Consider the following 19,749-nt stretch of genomic DNA (forward strand, 5'->3'; position numbering starts at 1 on the left):
TTATACATTAAATGATCTATCAGATTTGCTTCAGAACAACGTGGAAATGGGAGATGTGAGTGGGAGTGTGGATGAAACAAGATAGATTATGAGCTGATAATTATTGGAGCTGGGTGGTGTCCCTTCGCTATCCTTATTTTCACATGTACTTGAAATGTACTACAATAAAGCTTTTTTAAAAGAAAGGAGTAGTTGATAGAGCTAATATTTGCTCATTGAGTCAGGTGTTTTACAGGAGCTGTCAACAGCGAGCACAACTTTGACCTTCTATATTTATAAGTTCCAACTCCAAAGCATGAAAAAGGCGGCTCCTAAATAGGAGAGAAAAATATTAGCCTGGCTCGATAAACATGGAGCCACCCAGCAACTGGTTTGCAGACATAAGATATAAATTGTCAGTAGGACATGGGACAGCTTTGTTAAACTTAAGGGTTTACAGCTCACAGTTACACCTTCAAATCCTAGTTAAACACACACACACACACACACACACACACACACACACACACACATACGCATGCAAAACACCAACAGATTTACTGAAAGCACTTCGTTTGTGTCTCTGACAAATCTTTCAGTATCTTCATAAAGATGAGGGATTTTTTCAATTCTCCTACAACAAGCCCAGAATCTCTGGGCCTAACTGCCTTTGCCCTGAGAGCCCTCTGCATCGGCCATCTCCCATTACCGTTCAGACACATCTGAGCTGCTCCATGGTGGTGGCGGGGAGCCACACTGCATTAATGAAGCACAAGCATCAATAAAAATGAGTTTCTTGTAAACTGGGAGAGGTACTGGAAACGGCCGTGTTTCTAAGAAGAAAATTTGCTTTTGTGTTTTTTTCCGTCAACCAACATCTAAGTATCTATTATGTAGGAGATAGTATGCTAAATCCTGGGAATACAATAATAAATAAAAGTATCAGCCCTGGAAGTGCTCACAGGAAAGAAACTCAGCACTTCTGAAGTGGCATCTGGCAGCAAACTCGGGAAACAACAGATTGGGGGGCCCAGACAAGAGAGAGCCGTGAGAGGTAGGATGCCTGGGACCAGGTGACCTCAGGGGTGTGGTGGGCTGTGGGCAATGAGGAGCGGAGGCCAACCCCGGCAGTCACTCTGTCAGGCGCCCGGATGCATCAGCGGGTGAGGCGCTGTTAAGGCAGGGACTGGAGACGGGCACATCAGCAAAGGAAGATGGGAAAAGATTCAGGTGTGATGAGGAGGAGATGCTGTGGGCTTGCAGGTGGAGACGTCAGTAGACAGTGACATACCCAGGCCTAGAACTCAAGGAGAAAGTTCAGGAAAGAAGCTGTGGCTACAAAGGTAGGGGTGCTTATTGTTTTTCTTGTTAGCGTTTCAGAAGTATCTCATTAACTTCTGAATTTTATGTCCCAGACTGTAGCCTGTCCTAACTTTGTTTCCTGTGATTCAGAGTGTTCTATGTAGCTTAGCATGTACTCAATTTTGTGAAAGCTCCATGGATTCTTAACAGTGAATTTTCTTTTTGAATCTAATGTCTATCAATAATGCCTTTTTAATTATACCAGTATCTGCCGTTTAATTTTGCTTCCTTATGTCAAAGACTGATTGATACAATAAAGTCTTTTTGCTGTTGCCTCTTGTACAGCAGGGAGAGTGGGCAAGCTTGGTCTTAGTATGCGCTCATTGTGGAGAGCTGCTTTCAGGGTTCAATTTCATCAAAATGCTGGACAAAACAGGGGAAACGTCAGGAGGGATCAGATGCAAACTGTCCACCATGTGTTCTGAAGGTGGGCCCTGGCTTACATGTCCTCCCTAAGAGCTCCCTCCATTCCCTGGATCAGCGTCAGAGCACTTAAAAATATAAGCAAGTCCTAGCATCACACTGTAGAAAACAGCCCCAGAGATTTAAACATACTTCATTTACTCAACCAACTGTGAGTACAGTCCCTTATGTAGCTTGAAAAAGCAGCACTTTTCCTCCCATAATCACTGTTCCTAGTCATGATGTTTAATTTTTAATTTCTAATATTACAGAAGGGCATGGTTTTTTCATGTTTACAGAGGGAGTCCCAATTTAAAAGTCTGGGAAATTCTATTCTGAACCATGTACCATAAGACTGTCCAACAATTAGAAATCACGTAGACAAAAGACAGAAAAGCACATGCTCAATGTGCCCAGAGGGCTTTAGAGCTCAAGTTGCAGAATCCTGCTGCCCACAGAAAGTTGAAGAATGGACTGAGGGGGAAAACTAGAGCAAAGATAACTAAGTTCACAGGTAACCCGCGCTAACACGGCATGATAGTTTCTGGACAAAAATTTACAAACCAGATAGTGAAAATCGACACCTCCATTCCAGTTACTTGAGCTCATCATCCCTGGGGCCTCAGTTAGGGCCCGGTTGTCTCCAATGAACAGCAGTAAGAGTTTCTGGGTTCCAAGGCAGCAGCTCCTGGTGCGGGTGGGCTGAGGGGTCGGATCTTGAAGGTGATTCAACCACAACCCTGAGCCTCTAGGGCTTTTCCACCAGGTAAGCTGGGAGAGCTGAAGGCTGAGTAGCAGTATGGCTTCTGGCCCCCAGTGGTAAAAGAGCAGCCAGAATTGCCAGCCAGATGCATGAACTCAGGTAGGATGAGATATATGGGGGCACTGGCATTTTCTAGCACACTTGCATCACTGCCAACTAACTTGAGTACAGATAAAGCTCATTGATTTAACTTCTTACTGCTTCCCTGGGGTCTCATTTAAGGCCCCTGCAAAAGATCAGCCCCTTGCTCCTAGGAATGGCAAGTGTTAAAACCAAGTATTTGGACATATAAAGCCACAAACTTACTAGAGTGCTGCTTTTTCAACTATAGCTGATTCATACATTAATATAATGTGGTGAAAGCAAGTAAAATCAAATCTGAGGCTTTGACATTAATGGCTGTGGTTATTAAACTTTATTATATTTTAAAATCTGAAAACTGTAAAACAGTATTTATACAAACACCTGAGGACTGTTTAACTGGGCACAGCATCTTCACACAAACAATTTGAGAGAAGACCAAGTTTAAATTAGAATTTTGTCTTATAACACAAAATGAATAACATAGATGAAACCACCCTTTAAATAGTAGCATTCTCATATAAAGTACATTTGGTTTTCTAAAAAAGAAAATGTACATTCTTGCCCCTGGTGTACATTTTATTGGCATTTATAACAAATGGCTAATACTTTTAGCACAGATTCTCATAGCTTATTAACATTACACCAAACTTATACAAAGTAATAACAATAAACATATAGCACCATTTCCCCTTGAAAGTTCTAACTTTAAAAATAAAGCCCAAAATGATAAGTCTGAATTAATGCATCTTCCAAAATTTAGCAGAATAAATGGCTCAGAACTAAGCAAATTAACTAGCAACATTGCATAGGACAGAGAACTTCCCTGTATGGAAACCAATCTATGGATTGTTTCTTATCCCCTGAAGACTAAGCTGAGAGGTACTAGTGATAGCAAATGATGCACATATATTTTTCAGAATAAAAACATCCAACTATATAAATAGTTCACCATTACCTCTGTGGCAGTGCAAAGTGCCATATTAAATTCAAAAAGAACAGATTTACTTGTTTGAATACCTACGGGTATAGAATAATATATAAATATGGTATAGTATCCATATGAAGAATAAACACAGACAATAAAATATATATATTTTAAAAATTTGGGCACAGGTGTCCTCATATAGAGATATGAGAAATGAATGCCTAGTTAAATGTCTAAGCTTAGAGAAAATATGTAAAGTTTTGAAATAATAGGTATTTCACTGAAAAATTTTAATCAGACTCCATCCAAACCACCCTTGTAGTAGTATAATATCTCCTGCATAAAACAACCATTCTATCTTACAATTGTTTGAAATTTATCAAAAACTGGTAAGAACACTTTATGAAAGTTTATAAGCTTGTTTTTTTTCTTTAAATATGAACAAACACAACATACAGAGAAATAAAAACGAAAGGAAAATAATTTATATGGCTATTCCCTTTCCGGAAATTGGTAGAACACGAACAGAACATTGCAGTAACAGACATAAAATATTTGAAAAAGAGGTGATATCTACAGTTGCATCTTTAAATTCTTTTCTAAGGAAAACTTCTCATGGATTTTATTAGAGAGCCTGTCAGTCCCTGATACTTTCCCCTTTGGGATGTAGCTGTTTTGGTTTTATATATGAACATTAATCAAAATCAACGGTGTTTCTCTGTTTCCTGCATTAAGTATATTTGTAAACTGTACAATTAAATAATAAACTGTAAAGTGTAAAATAATAATAAGACATAAAGGACTGCCAAGTTGAATATGCTAATACTAACATGTTAATGTGTTTTAAAGAAGTAGACTGGACTTGCAATGTAGTTCTGCAATTCTGGATATAACGTAGTTTTAGAGGAACCGTCTACAAAACAAAAACTGCTACGAGAATAAAAATACTTTTAAATTAAAAAGTTATCAAGACAATTGAAAATTATGTCTAATCTAAACTTATACATTTTTTTTCAATTATATTTGCCTTCTTTAAGTTTTTCAATATAGTAACATAACTTTAAGGCTGGCCCCAACTTCAGCCCCATATACTTCATCATCACATCACTTTTGAGTAGTAGCAGAGCCTTCCCATCAATCTCCTACAGAGAGAAAGAAATTATAATTACTAATACTGATTTCATGTTTTGTCACGTTACGTACATATAAGAACATGTAAAATAGGGAGCAGCTGTACATTCTCAATATATATTCTCTGAATATGCATTTATTTCCTGAAAACTATTAAAAATATAACTTATATGCGAAGCATCATTTGCAAATTTCTAAATTCACTTCAAATTTTAAGAAAAAGGAAATTTAACCCAGTATCTTTGAAAAGTGGCCTTAGCATCAAACTCTGATTTTAAATACTATATGTTGAATAAAATACCACGTATTTATGACAAAGGGTAGAAAACTGTGAACTGTAGAAATGAATTTCAGACAGTCATTAACTTTCTTAGAAAGGCTGGGAATATGAGTATATCAGCATTAATGCAAACTGTAAATGTGCTATACAGTGTTGTCATTATGTTGAAAGCTATTCAGTTAGTTGTGTGAAGCTAATTAGATACGAAAACTTATTACTGATTTTCTTACAATGTCAAAAAGGAATACATAGATATTTGGTCATGAATTTGATTTATTAGAAAAGACTATAAACATTATTTAACAGACACAAGGCATCCTCCTAAAATTATTTCCTTAATGAAGCAATTTATGTCGTGGAAGCATATTATTTGGTTTTCATGAGTTCCTATTTAAAATAAAGCTGCACTTAATCTTTTACAGTTACTGGATTCATCGGGCATCATAACAAGGAAGACACCCTGTCACAGCTGTGGTCACCCCTCCTACTCACGGTCCTGGGGCCGAGCAGGGAGCAGGTGGGGAGGAGGATCCTTGTAACTGTTGTTACAAAGGAGAAGACACCTGAGAGCGGCCATGCCGAATCATCTTCTCTTGAGAACTTGAAGACTTGTAGTATTTTAGGTACTCGGGTACCCATTTAAAGCACAGATCCAGCCTCCACCCTTTAAGGCTCTAACTTTGGGCAAAGTAAACTTTCTCGCATATGGAAAAATCAGTTGATAGGGTTCCCCCACCATCCACACTAATCAGTATCCAACTGAAGGGCCTGCACAGAGGTCATTCAAAGTCATTACGGCAGGAAAACCGGATCAAAAGATACATTACATGTTGCATGAAGAGGTCGGCGAGGGGGCCTGATATCTGAGGATCTTTATGTTTCATAAACTGTATCACTTCATCCACAGACCAGGTTGAAGGGTCCTTAGAGAAGCCTTGTTTCAGGACACTGGGGTCAGGTACAGCTATATAACTTGGAGCTTCAATGGGGGGAAAAAAGACAAATCATACTTGACCTGATCATTATCCTGAAAGAAGAGATGTTAGGTAGGGAGTAATTGTCTCATTCCTGGAACCTTCTGTGAAGTACCCCGGCATGGACCCAGGACTCCAAGATAAAATCCAGGGAAAGCCTAGTAAAGATGACCTGAGGATGGCTACTCAAGAATGTCCCACCTGACCTCCCCCAAACAACAAAAGCAGCTTCGGAAGACACCTTGCAGTTCCAAAGATCATAAAAGAGACTGAGCAATCCGAGGCCACTTTGGCCACAGGAAAATACAGCAAAAGATCTGTTACTTGGGTTAAATTAGGTTAATCTAAGCTAACTTACTGCTTTCTTACTTTAAATATTTCAAAGAATTTCTCTCAATCTTTCTCCTCTTGATATCTCCAAATTAGGTTTATTTTACTAGCTAACTGCAATGGAAATCCCCAGAATTTACAGTTTGATCATTGCTTAAATTTATTCACTTTAATGTATTCAATATGGATGGTTTTTAGCATCACTCTATTCTTTAAATTCCTGTCTCTCAAGCCTGATATGCTTATCTGAATTTTGAAGAAAACAAGATTATTTTGTGCTTAGCTAGGTCAGAAGTAACTTTAACATTATACTGAATGCCTCTTTCAAGTTTCACTGCATAGTAAGAGATATTTTGGTTGAAGGTTTATATGTTTAAAAAAGAAGTAACTAAGACATGAAACAATTCAAGTGCTCATACCTCAAAAAGTTATAGCTGTGCCGTTCACTACGTTGTATTGAAATTTCTTTGTGTCCAGACAGGTATTCATTTACTCAACCAGAGTGCTTGACTCTCTAAAGTTAGTGTATGATAAGAGAAGTGGGTTTTGTAATTTGCTAGGAGGATTTGTTTCTCTAAACAAGGACCGTCAATACAAATTTAATATTTTTGTATGTGTGAATTAGCCAAAAGTGCACCTTTTCTTTCCTATCCTCTGGGCTCTGGCCATTTTATGGGTATTTTGAGTATTCACCCAGGGAAAGGGCAAAGAAAATCAGAAGATAAAAGAACTCACAATGGTAAATTTTACTTATTTTCTTTTTAAATAGCGTAACTTTGATATGAAATAAAAACTCTTTAGTAAAATCTATCCTACTTTCTACTTGTCAGAGATAAAAATGTTGGTCTACCAAGAAATGCTGCTGGGCTGTATCAACCCAAGTAAAAACGATGATGGTATAGACCATGCCATGCCTAAGGCATTCTAACAATCTAGACAGAAAAGTCTTCTCCTTTAACTCAAAACAGACTCAATTTAATACTTAAAAAACTACTGGCAAGGCTAACCATACCTCTAAATTAACTTATATTTGTGTGGGATTTTTGGTTTCTGTCATCAGAATCTGGTATAGTTATGTTTTGAAAAACATATAACTACTTTTACGGATTACTACAAATAAACTATATGTAAAGATATGATTTCTGGTATAAAACTATAATTTTATATTAAAAATAAAACAGGGGCTTCCCTGGTGGCGCAGTGGTTAAGAATCCGCCTGTCAATGCAGGGGACATAGGTTCGAGCCCTGGTCCAGGAAGATCCCACATACCCCGGAGCAACTAAGCCCTTGCACCACAACTACTGAGCCTGCGCTCTAGAGCCCGCGAGCCACAACTACTGAGCCTACATGCCTAGAGCCCATGCTCCGCAACAAGAGAAGCCACCGCAATGAGAAGCCCGCGCACCGCAAGAAAGAGTAGCCCCCGCTCGCCGCAACCAGAGAAAGCCCGCGTGCAGCAACGAAGACCCAACACAGCCAAAAATAAAATAAATAAAATAAATAAATTTATTTTAAAAATTTAAAAAATAAAAAATTTAAAAAATAAAAATAAAACAACCGTGAGCTCATCTATTTCTAATCTATCATGGAAAATAATTTAATTGGGCCCACATCTTCCAAACAATCAGAGAAGGCTATGAACATTATTTTAGTGTTATTCAAATAATTACATGAAATAAAAAATTATGTGAAAAATAATCAAAGTCCAGTCATGCTCTTCTCCTTAATGGCTCTGTCTCATATACACTAGGAGATCAGAAGGCCTGTCTTCATAAACTCATATATTGTGAAAATATCTAAAAATTCAGGGTACATTACCCCTTTATAAAATGAACATCTATCTTCAGTCTCTCTACAAAAATCACTCCAAAACCAGAGACAATCTACACGGAGTAGGAGATGGGGGTGACGATATTAAATGTATCACAGCATGTGTACAGTGCAGTTGCCCATAGATAATATCCATTATGAAAGGCAGGGGAGTTAGTTGATTCCTACTTCCTTTACTCCTCAACCTTGCCTAGATGCCTATCTGGTGACAAAAGACAAAACACTTATTCCCCCCACCACAGCACCCTTAACCCTTTTAAAAGGGTACAGGATAGTAGCTATCTTTGCACATGGAAGGCTGCTCTGGCTCTTTCCAAATGAAGAGTAGGATACTGTCCTGTTTATACATATCATGTTCTCCTGGGGGGTCTGAGGGAACGACTGGGAGTGTGGAAAATGGGGAAATGGCTGCAGCAACAGGATGCCAGAGCCTAGATCTGGGAACCACACACAGGCTGGGGCCAGGAAAGGTCTCAATAGGGACAAGGAAGAGAGTACGTCAGAAAGAAGAGGGAGTGCATCCTTCCAGGCCTCAGAGTCATGCGAGGGTTGTGAGTCCAGGCAGTAACCAAGGAAATGATAAATTACAATGGATGGAAAAGCACTAAACTGCGAAGTCTCCATCAGAAACATGGTTGGTGATCCAGATTCCCAGAAATAGTTCTGTAATGCCATGAGGATTAGAGCATGTGTAGCAGCTTGGCCCTGAAAATGATGTGAAGGGGAGGACTCGACCTCCTCACTTTTGGCACTTTCTCCAATGCGATAAACTCTCAGGGGATGTTGTGGGGCATGGAAACCTTAAGGGGAAAGACAAACACACTGGCTGAGAATCACTGTTTTTGAATATACCTTCACTTTTCCTCTGCTTCTGGAATGTAACTTCATGGTGACCGCTCTTGGAAGATGATTTGGTCCCCACCAGTGTTGAACTCGAGGTGCATGGCACACTTTGAAAAACACTCCTGGAGACTGGAGTATGAGTGCTTACAGGACTTCTGCTGGCAGGATTCAAAGAACTTGCTGGATTTAGTGGTGAGTTCTTGGACTCTTCAGAAAGCATTTCCCCTTTGGGCATGCCATTTCCCTCAGCAGATAATACTTCTTCTACAAGAAAAAAAGACAAAGGCAATAAGAAAAAAGACAAAGGCAATTATCTTCAACAGACTTACAGCTCGAATACTATTAAAAGGTCAAAAATCCCCTAACTGCCAACAACAGTTCACTTAAGCCATACTATACTGAACCACAAACCTCTAACACAAAGCACATGGCCATCCCTTTCTTGGTGTTTATAGTAATGGACACTGTCCTGAAATCCAAATTGATTCTAATGACATCACCTATTTTTCTCATGGCAACTAACCCTTGCCAGTCTTGCCACCAAGACTATGAACACCTCACTAAAGCATTTATTTTTAGGAATGCAGTTCTTCACAACTCTTTGTTACAATATGATCACACAGTTGGTTTCTAACATTTGCTTACTCCTTGGGCACTTATTAAAACTTTCACTGGAGAAATGTACTAGGTTTTTCTATTCCTCTTTCTATCAGCTTTTAGCAATACAAAGCCGAATGGAAAATACGCCTATAACTGTTTTTCTTTAATCTAAGGAGAAATGACAACTGTGCACTTCTGAAGGGAATGAAGTGCTCAACAAAGCTGCCAAAGTAGCAGCCTAACTGCCAAACTGATTTGGGGGAATATACTCCCCTACTTCCAGCATCAACACTCAAGAGCATATAAGTGATAGAAGAGTGACTTTTCTCCCCAATCTTGCAACATGTAAATACTATTTACCTTCAGAGGCATGCACCTTTGTTTTGGGGAGCTTAGGAGAGAGAGGAGCAACATAAGGCAGAGGTTGCTGAGAAGGTCGTTTGGTGCTTTTCTTTTCTGTTGTATCTTCTTTTACTGTTTTCAAAAAAAGAAATGTCTGTTATAACTAATTAATATACTCAAGCGTTTTCATATCATCAGCATAAAACACTTTTGTTTCTAAATCATTTGCCTACTATAACTTCATCAATAATTTATCGATTATTTATGAACAAGATGTGTTCATTTCATCCTATTAAATATTTCAGTGATATTATATTCAAGGGTTAAAGGCATTATGTCTAGGCTTCATTTATTCTCGGGTCATCACATCTTTCTAACTCTCTCAGGCCAACAGTGAGGCAACCAATTGTAATGTGTCTAAAAAGACCTGGGAAAATTGCTCCCATGAGCAAGAAAAGTTAAGAATTCAGAGAAGTTAAAGAGAAGATAGGGTACAATGAACACTCCATTTTACAGGCAACAATCCTGGCCTAGGGGTACCCTTACAACAATTCTACTGCTTACTTATCATTCACCCAAATGCATTTCTTCCTAAAGGACCACACTTTAAGGCATAATCCTGAAAGTAAAGACATTTCAATTTATTAATTACACTATTACACTATATTAGACTACATTACACTACATTATCGATCGATATTTTGATTTAATCTCCAACTAAAAGGAAAAATAAAGTGCAATAGAAATCTATAAAGTAGGATAACAGACCTCCAGAGAGAAGAAAGACTGCAATGAGAAAGTACCAAAGTCAAACTTCATCTAGTTCAAAATGGCTGGGGGCCAGGCATGCCTCTCAAAGTCGTCTGATGAGCAATCTTTAGCCATCCAGTTACTGACTGATTACTAATGAGTCTAAGAGAGCTCTCACCATTTGATTTTATTTTTAATCATCAACTACAAAACCAACGGGCAAAACATACTTCAGTGAATGAGAGATATTTCTACAATTCGGACAGTTAAATTCTAAGAAGAGAAATAATTGACTTTTTTCATACCCATTTAATGATACAGAAAATTGGAGTACTAAAATATACAGTTTCTAAAGTTTTCTATACATATTTACCTCAGAATCATAGCAAGATCAGAAAAAGTCTTTACTTATCTTTTACTTGTAATATTATAATACTTTCTTTATGAAAAGTTTATGAAGCTGGTATATGGTCTACTATCTGGGGTTGATACAAACATAAAATTGATTCTTGACTTCTGCTTCTGGGTATCGTAGTGAGCTCAGGCATGAAATTGTTCCTGCAGAGATAACTAGAAAAAGCCAGATAATTTACAAAGTACTTCATAGAGAAGTCATCATAGAGACGCAACTTCCAGGATGACTGATTAAGGACTTCAGAAAATCCACTCCTTCATAAAAATAATGACAGCACTGGCAAAGTTAACTTTTTCAAAATTCTGGACGTTAACTAAAGGATTACAACAACCCAAAAAGCATTTATTCAAGAAAAATGGCTGAATCTCAGAAAGAACAACAAATTCTGTGGCATTTTAGCTTCCCTAATATAATCCCATTCACCCCAGTTTTGCAGCAGCCTTGCAAACCAACAGCTTCGCAACTACAGTAGCTGTGAAAGCCAGCAGCCAGCCTAGCACTGGAGGGGGCACAAAGGATTTGGAACTCTCCAAAAGCTCCACCCCCAGAGAACTGTCACTATTTGATCAATCTTGCAGCTCACTGAAAACCTCTGATCTCTGGGCTTGTTTTATTTGACCTAAATCAGAGCCTGCTCTGTGTAAACAGCCCTATCCAAAGCACTGGTCAAAAACCAAACCAAAACCAAACCAAAAAACCCACAACAATGGCAATTGTTTAACACTGCAGCTCCCAGAGGTAGTATTACCAGTTGGGGCTGACAAGAAGCTGACCAAGAAGCTTAAAAGGAAAAACTGGAGAATGAGATGTCCATGAGGGGACTCTGAAAAGCACTGAGATATTCCTGGGAATCTAGAAGGCCATATGTATGTACATGGTTGTATGAATGCTCAGGAAAGACTTTAGAAGGCCCTAATCTTTCATTTTTTGCTGACCTTGAAGCCCTGCACAAAGCAGATTTGTAAACTGTCTCCTGGAATGTTCAAGGTAAGTCCCAACACACACTAAGAACCCCTTGGCAAAGGCCGGGAGACATACTGGTTCCAGGCACTTAAGAAAATCCCTGTCCAATTATTAGCTGACCACTAAGCTAAGTGAACAGACTTCAGTAGCCACATATAACAAAATTAGACCTGGAAAAGTCATTAAATTAGTCCAGGAGAGTCACTAAAAATCCAAACAGCACCAGCAACAACAACAGAGCCTAGGAAGGGGGAGGGAACCTAATTTTCAGAGTTGCTGCATTATATTACTTTTAAATTTCAATTAAAAAATTAGGAGACATGCAAAGAAGAGGAAAGTATGACCCATACACAGGGGGAAAAAAGTCAACAGAAACTGCCTCTGAGGAAGCCCAGACACTGGACTTACTAAGCAAAGATATCAAGTCAGTTATTTTATATATGTTTAAAGAACTTAAAAAAAAATCATGTCTAAAGAACTAAAGGAAAGTATAAGAACAATGTCTCACACTATCGATAAAGTGATAAAAATTATAAAAAGAACCAAATAGAAATTCAGGACTTGAAAAGTATAATAAATGAAATTAAAAAAAAAAAAAAACCCTAGAGGGGCTCAACAGCAGATGTGAATTAGCAGAAGAAAGAATCACCAAATTTTTTAAGAGGTCAATTGAGATTATATAGTCTGAGGAACAGAAAAAAAAAAGAGAGAGAGAGAGAGAAAAAAATGAACAGACTTCAGAGACCTGTGGGACACCATCAAGCATGCCACAATAAACATAATGGGAGAGTCCTGGAAGGAGAGGACAGAGAGAGTAAGGAGCAAAAAGACTATCTGAAGAAATAATGTCTAAAAGCTTCCCAACTTTAATGCAAAACATTAATCTGCATAATCCAAAAAGCACAAGAATCTCCAGTTATAAATGCAAAGATATCCACACCTAGAGTCAAACCACCAAAAGCAAAAGACAAAGAGAATCTTGAAATCAGCAAGAGAAAAGCAAATCATCACATACAAAGGAGCCTCAGTAAGATTAGCAACTGACTTCTCATCAGAAACTACACAGGCTAGAAGGAAGTGGGATGGCATATTCAAAGCACTGAAACAAAAAGATGGTCAACCAAGAATTCTATATCTAGCAAAACTAATCTTTAAAAACTGAAGGAGAAAATAGGAAATTCTCCATAAAGAAAGACTGAGAGAATTCCTCACTTGTAGAGAGCTACCCTATAAGAGATACTAGAGAGACTCCTTCAAGTTGAAATGAAAATAGAGAATAACTTAAATCCACATTAAAAAAAAAAATAAACAGTACCAGTAAATATATTTGTGTTTATAACTCTTTTCTTCTCCTTTCTCATTTAAAAGACAACTACATAAAGCAATAATTATAGGGCTTCCCTGGTGGCGCAGTGGTTAAGAATCTACCTGCCAATGCAGGGGACACAGGTTCAAGCCCTGGTTCGGGAAGATCCCACATGCCGCGGAGCAGCTAAGCCCGTGCACCACAACTATTGAGCCTGCGCTCTAGAGCCCGCAAACCACAACTACTGGAGCCCGCAAGCCACAACTACTGAAGCCCACGTGCCTAGAGCCCGTGCTCCGCGACAAGAGAAGCCACTGCAATGAGAAGCCCATACACCACAACTAAGAGTAGCCCCCGCTCGCCGCAACTAGAGAAAGCCCACACGCAGAAACGAAGACCTGATGCAGCCAAAAATAATAAATAAATAAAATAAATAAATTTATTTTTTTTAAAAAGCCGTAATTATAAAACTGTATTTGGGAGCTTATAATGTATAAAATATGATTTGTATGACAATAATAGCACAAAGAAGTGGGCAGAAAACAAAACTATGCTGGAGCAAAGTTTTGGCATAACATTAAAATTAAGTTGGTATTAATCCAAACTGGATTGTTTTAAATTAAGATGTTAATTGTAATCCCCAAGGCAACTAACTAAGAAAATAACTCAAAAAAATAGTAAAAAGAACAAGGAAAATAAAATGGTACACAAGAAAACATCTACTTAAAACAAAAGAAGGCAGTGATGGAGGAAAAGACTAGCCCCACCCCCCCCAAAAAAAGAGAGACATAAAGAATGGTAGATGTAAGTCCTACCTTATCAGTAATTAAATTAAATGTACATGAAATAAACACTCCAGTAAAAAATTAGATTGGCAGAATGGATTTTTTTTTAAAGTTGTATTACAAACTTACTACACTTTAAATTCAAACACACAAATAGGTTGAAAGTACAAGGATGGGAAAAAATATACCATACAGACAGTACTTAAAAGAGGACTGAGGGGGCTTCCCTGGTGGCGCAGTGGTTAAGAATCCGCCTGCCAACGCAGGGGACACAGGTTCGAGTCCTGGTCCGGGAAGATCCCACATGCTGCGGAGCAACTAAGCCCGTGCGCCACAACTACTGAGCCTGCGCTCTGGAGCCCGCAAGCCACAACTACTGAAGCCTGCACGTCTAGAGTCCGTGCTCTGCAACAAGAGGAGCCACCACAATGAGAAGCCCGTGCACCACAACGAAGAGTAGCCCCCGATCGCCACAACTAGAGAAAGCCCATGCGTAGCAACGAAGCTCCAACGCCGCCAAAAATAAATAAATACATAAATAAATTTTAAAAAACAAAGAAACCCCACAATGATACACCTTTCAGGTTTTGATTCTCAAGTTAATTATGAATTCAATAAGAAATTACTTTTCCACTTTGAATGAACAAAAACTATATATTATACATGTCTAATTAGTTCACTGTGGCTAAAAGGTTTACTTTGAGGAAGACACAGGAAAAACTGAATTATATAAGATTCTCAAGTTAATGTAGACTCTAATATAAAATAGAAGCACAGTATAAAATTTTACATTTTCTCTTATCTGATTTATTTTGATCATGCTCTGCAGGACTATGACCATTACCTCTGTAAGAGCTAAAAGGCTGGCTACTCAAAAGGTTATCACACTGCAGGCTGTGGCACAAGGTCTCAAGAAAGCGAAGAGCAAATGATGCACTGTTCACTGGAGGGAGCTGGATGGAATGAGTTTCCCCATCAAAGGAGGCTATTATAGGGAAGAAAAGATGTCAGAGTTACATCACAGAAAGATGAGAACCACATCAACAAAAATAAAAGCCATCAATTTAGGAAATGTATTATAAATCTAATGTGTGGTTTTTGTAATTTATAAAGGAATAATCTTAAATTATAAAAGTTCCTCTCATTCAAACACAATAGTCTGAACTAGTAAAAGCATTCTCATTTAAAAATATTCATAAAGTAAACAACAACAACAGAAACCCACTGATGTACAATAGTTCCTGCTCTTCCAAACATTCCATGGGTACAAATGCAGTATCTGATCATACAATCATGAAAGCCATGTGTATCTTACCTCTTACTCACTTCTTGAATCACATTTTTATTTAGAGATTCTTACAGATTAGTCTGTTTTCTAAAAAAATTAAAATATATTAAGCTCACTTTATCTATAGTGAGCTTAATATAGCAGGTAAAAGGAAAAATCTGTACCTCTTACCTCAATATACAGCATTACTCTGACATTATTTGTCTATATTGAAAGTTAAACTTTCCAAACCAGGGTTAAAAGTCTATAAACATATAATTATTATACATATTCTATTACATTAATATAATATTCAAATATTATAGTTAACAGAATATAAATTTATAAAATAATCTATGTATTATAAAATCCTTGCCTTCTTGAAACCTACAAACAAATTAGGGAATAAAACCTCATAAAGGATTAGATGAGCATACCGGTTATCACTTCTCCTCCACGATGATCTGGCTTAAGGAATCCAAAAACAGTCTTACTTTGAATGGCACAATCCACGCAGGCCTGCACCGTCCGCCGGAGCACCACATTGACAGGGCCTGGGCCAAAGTGGTCGGGCAGCTGCTGGATTTTCGTCTGATCCAGGTGAGGGCCACAGTTTCCATGTTTGTTTACATAGACACAGACTTGATGAAAAATGTGTATTATATAGATATAACAAACAATGAGATTGGTTAGAAGGAACATAAACACTACATAATCAATCACTATATATCCCATTAGCCACGCTTCACTCAAAGAGAACCTAAACATAGTTACTATCGGTGATCCTTTCTGCTACCTAAAAATATATATGTAAATATATTTTCACATTTTGTAAATATATTAAATCTAGAAATAAATAATCCAAATGCTTATTCCATTTTCTAGAATTCTGCCCAAACTGATTATAATAAAAACAATACAAGTTTTAGTAGCATCACAAAACAATTCTGCACACATTCTCAGATTATATAAAATGGCTTAAAGACAAGAATATTTTCACTTTTTAACAGTAATCACACTATAAGAATTTTCTTTCAAAACTGGTCATATTAGCACACTCCTTTTGGACTGAATTTATTTTAAATCAACAATATTGCACTCTCATTATATAGTATTTTCTAAAGTAACCAAATAATTTCAGATATGTGTCACAGTAAGTTCTAATGACCTAGAGAAATTTTTTTCATTAATTTTTAAGAAAATAAAAATGTTCTTTATATACATGCTGAGGTTCACGGACGAAAATTTTAAAAATAAATGCTTTCCTTCGTATAATAAAAGCATTTAGAATTTAGAAGCAAATAATCTATAATCACAATCAGTCAAGTTTCTATAATTTTTCTTCACTGAGTATCAACAAATACAAATTAACACACAACGTAATATGATTATTAACAAACAGAAAATATATTGTCCCCCTAAATCAAGAGGCACATTATTTTTATCCACTACTCAATATATTGCAAAATTTTCATGTATACAGTCTATATTTAGTACAATAAAAACCCATTAATCTCACTTTCACTATGTTGAAATATATAATTAAGCTTTGTGGCAATAGCCAGAGGAAGGATGGACTCTGTCACAGAAATGAAACACCTATTAAAAACTTAACTTGAGGTGCTGATGGCATGGACAAAGTTCTACTGAACACAAGTGAGCTAAACAAGGATTTCAATGTTTATACTCGTTTAGCTAGGCTCCCCTCCTAATGGACTAAAAATCAGAAATAATAAAGAGACAAAATGAGGTATGTTACGGGCTTCCCCGGTGGTGCAGTGGTTAAGAATCCACCTGCCAATGCAGGGGACACGGGTTCGAGCCCTGGTCTGGGAAGATCCCACATGCCGCGGAGCAACTAAGCCCGTGCACCACAACTACTGAGCCTGCACTCTGGAGCCCGTGCTCCACAACAAGAGAAGAAACCACTGCAACGAGAAGCCTGTGCACCGCAACAAAGAGTAGCCCCCGCTCGCCAAAACTAGAGAAAACCCACGTGCATCAACAAAGACTCAACACAGCCAAAAAAAAAAAGGGGGGGGGAGTATGTTACAATAATCATTTTTAAAGTGATTTCTATTTCAAAAAATTAAATTAAATTATAATTTCTTTTTAATAAGAAAAGAAAAATTGAGGGGAAATGTCCAAGGAACAGAAGAATGTAAGAGAGATAATTAAGGGTCTAGGAGAGGGAGCAAAAAAACTTGCTTTAAAAAACAGGAAAGGAATAAGGAAATTTGCAGGAAATGACAAATAAAAGGGACTGATTAGTTTGGGTGTCTGTCATTTCACACTCTTCACATAGCAAAGAACAATTTAAAGTCATCATGCCCCCTGACAGGCAAGGATCTGTGAAAATTTTATAAGGCATTAAAATAAGGTTTGAGGTACCTTAAAAATACATGAAAAACAAAAAAGACAAATTGTGAAATGAGATAATGGGAAAACAAGAATAGATTTGACAATAATGTAAATTTTATAAATCTTACCAAGAGGGATAAAATATCTTAAGGGTGTTGAATTTTCAAGTGACTTATGTATTTAAACAGATTGTTTTTCCTTGACATCAAAATGAACAATCAGAATTTCAAAATATTTTAATATGAAAAATGCTAAAAGAAATGTTTACTATCATCTTTTTTCCCTCTTATTTTATTTCCAAGACTTCAAAGACACTGAAAATAATACAACAAAAGATAACTAATTTTATACTCTTTTAAAAATATTAATTTACCTGTAGACATCACTATTTTAGATGACCCAGCAACAGCATCCTTATCATATGAAGCACCACGACGTTCTCTGGTCAGCGTACTGAGAGGAGCTGAAGATGTGGAACATACAACAGGAATACATTTTTCCTGTTAAAAAAAAAAATTCCTAGATAAGGAGGTCATAAAATTATTGGCATCACTGGTTCACAAATGATCAGTTGTCTGAAGTCCTCTGGGTTGGAAATCTCTGTGTCACAAACTGCGGTACTTTTCAAACTGTGCTCCTAAGAGGGGCCCATAAGCTGGTCAGGTAGGAGAGGAAGAGACCAAGAGGCTGGGATTCCCAATGCTACCCCCTGTTCCAACTAGTCACACTTTAGCCAAAATAATTCACTCTGTAAAACTTGTTTTATTTTTTATTTTTTTTTGAGGTTCCCAGTAAGTTTTTTACACTGCTAAAGTAGTTTGGAAATCTAATCCAGCAATCCATCAGATGAGGGTGGGGGACCTCAACAAGGCAGAGGACAAAGTTTGTCTTCAGAAAGCAGTCACTCATCTGGGTTTTACCATATCTAGCCTGCATTTCTCCATATTACATACGATAATTTTGACAAAATTGTAAGTGGCTTGCTAAAGTCCATACAAAATTATGCCTATTGTATGTAAGAACCAAATGTCTTCTGGGTATTGTTAACATCACTAGTGTTTTGTTTATTTTACATCAACTCTTGGGGTTTTCTAGGAGCTATCTTCAAACACAACTCTTCAGTATCAGAGAAGGGGATCTTGTGCCTAGAAAAGGTAATAATAGAAGATATTTTAAAAGGCAGGGAAAAAGGAGAAAAAAACAAACACTCTGTTGTCGGATTTTTCTTTATTTGTTTAAATTAGTGACTGTCATTTGGGTTCACAGTACCTTAGTAAATTATTTTGAAAATACTAAATTACAATTATTGTGTCAATATATTCCCGTTCTTTCAGTATTTTAAAAATCTAACATCTAAACCCTTTGACTTATGACATACCAAAATAGTGTGTTTGCACTAACAATGTAAATTGAATAGTTATTTGGAAAATATGCTTCCATACTTCCATACTTCTAGAATGCTTAAGGAAGGGAAGAAAATAATTGACAAAGGAGAGTACAGCAAGAACAATTCCTACTCTAGTTCAAAGAGTTGAATCTCCATCTTTTTATGATGAAATAATGAAGCTAAAAAAGATGAAGGTGAATTGAAATGCTTCTTTTGCAACAAAAAAGTTTATTATCAAAAAAATTACATTATCTTTCCCTTGCCCCTCCTCACCACCATACAACAATATTTTCAAAAAGATTTCTTTAAAATTGTCAAATCAGCATTGGAATTATTTGAAAGTAAAAGAATGAAGAGAAACTTTCTGGAGTTATCATATCTTGACCATATACCAGCTAATCACAAAGACTTTTTTCAGCAACTGGAAAATATGTACTAAATATATGCATCAATGACACCCTTGATACATTTTAATTTTTAAAATGCATTTAAAATAAATGATTTGCCTTTAAATTTCATTAACTTTCCTTAAGTTTATACAGTTTATTTTTTAAAAATATTTATTTATTTATGTGGTTGCACCGGGTCTTAGTTGTGGCAGGAGGGCTCCTTAGTTGTGGCAGGCGGGCTCCTTTAGTTGCGGCTCGAGGGCTCCTTAGTTGTGGCATG

The 19,749-nt window shown here is 37.1% G+C and overlaps 1 protein-coding gene across 1 annotated transcript in view; it reads right to left on the reverse strand.

Annotated features, from left to right (window-relative positions):
• Positions 1–2,898: 2,898 nt before the first annotated feature.
• Positions 2,899–19,749, reverse strand: part of LOC309619856 (sex comb on midleg-like protein 2) — an 89,410-nt gene continuing 72,559 nt past the window's right edge. Inside the window, exons 9-15 of the mRNA XM_082375704.1 lie at positions 18,067–18,193; positions 15,770–15,973; positions 14,910–15,050; positions 9,865–9,978; positions 8,914–9,168; positions 5,754–5,905; positions 2,899–4,657 (exon numbers count right to left, since the gene is read on the reverse strand). Of these exons, the coding sequence (XP_082231830.1) occupies positions 4,529–4,657; positions 5,754–5,905; positions 8,914–9,168; positions 9,865–9,978; positions 14,910–15,050; positions 15,770–15,973; positions 18,067–18,193 (1,122 nt within the window). The 3' untranslated portion in view covers positions 2,899–4,528. The remainder of the gene's footprint in view (positions 4,658–5,753; positions 5,906–8,913; positions 9,169–9,864; positions 9,979–14,909; positions 15,051–15,769; positions 15,974–18,066; positions 18,194–19,749) is intronic.

This window comes from Balaenoptera borealis, assembly GCF_965194805.1.
Source record: "Balaenoptera borealis genome assembly, chromosome: X".
Taxonomy (NCBI): Eukaryota; Metazoa; Chordata; class Mammalia; order Artiodactyla; family Balaenopteridae; genus Balaenoptera; species Balaenoptera borealis.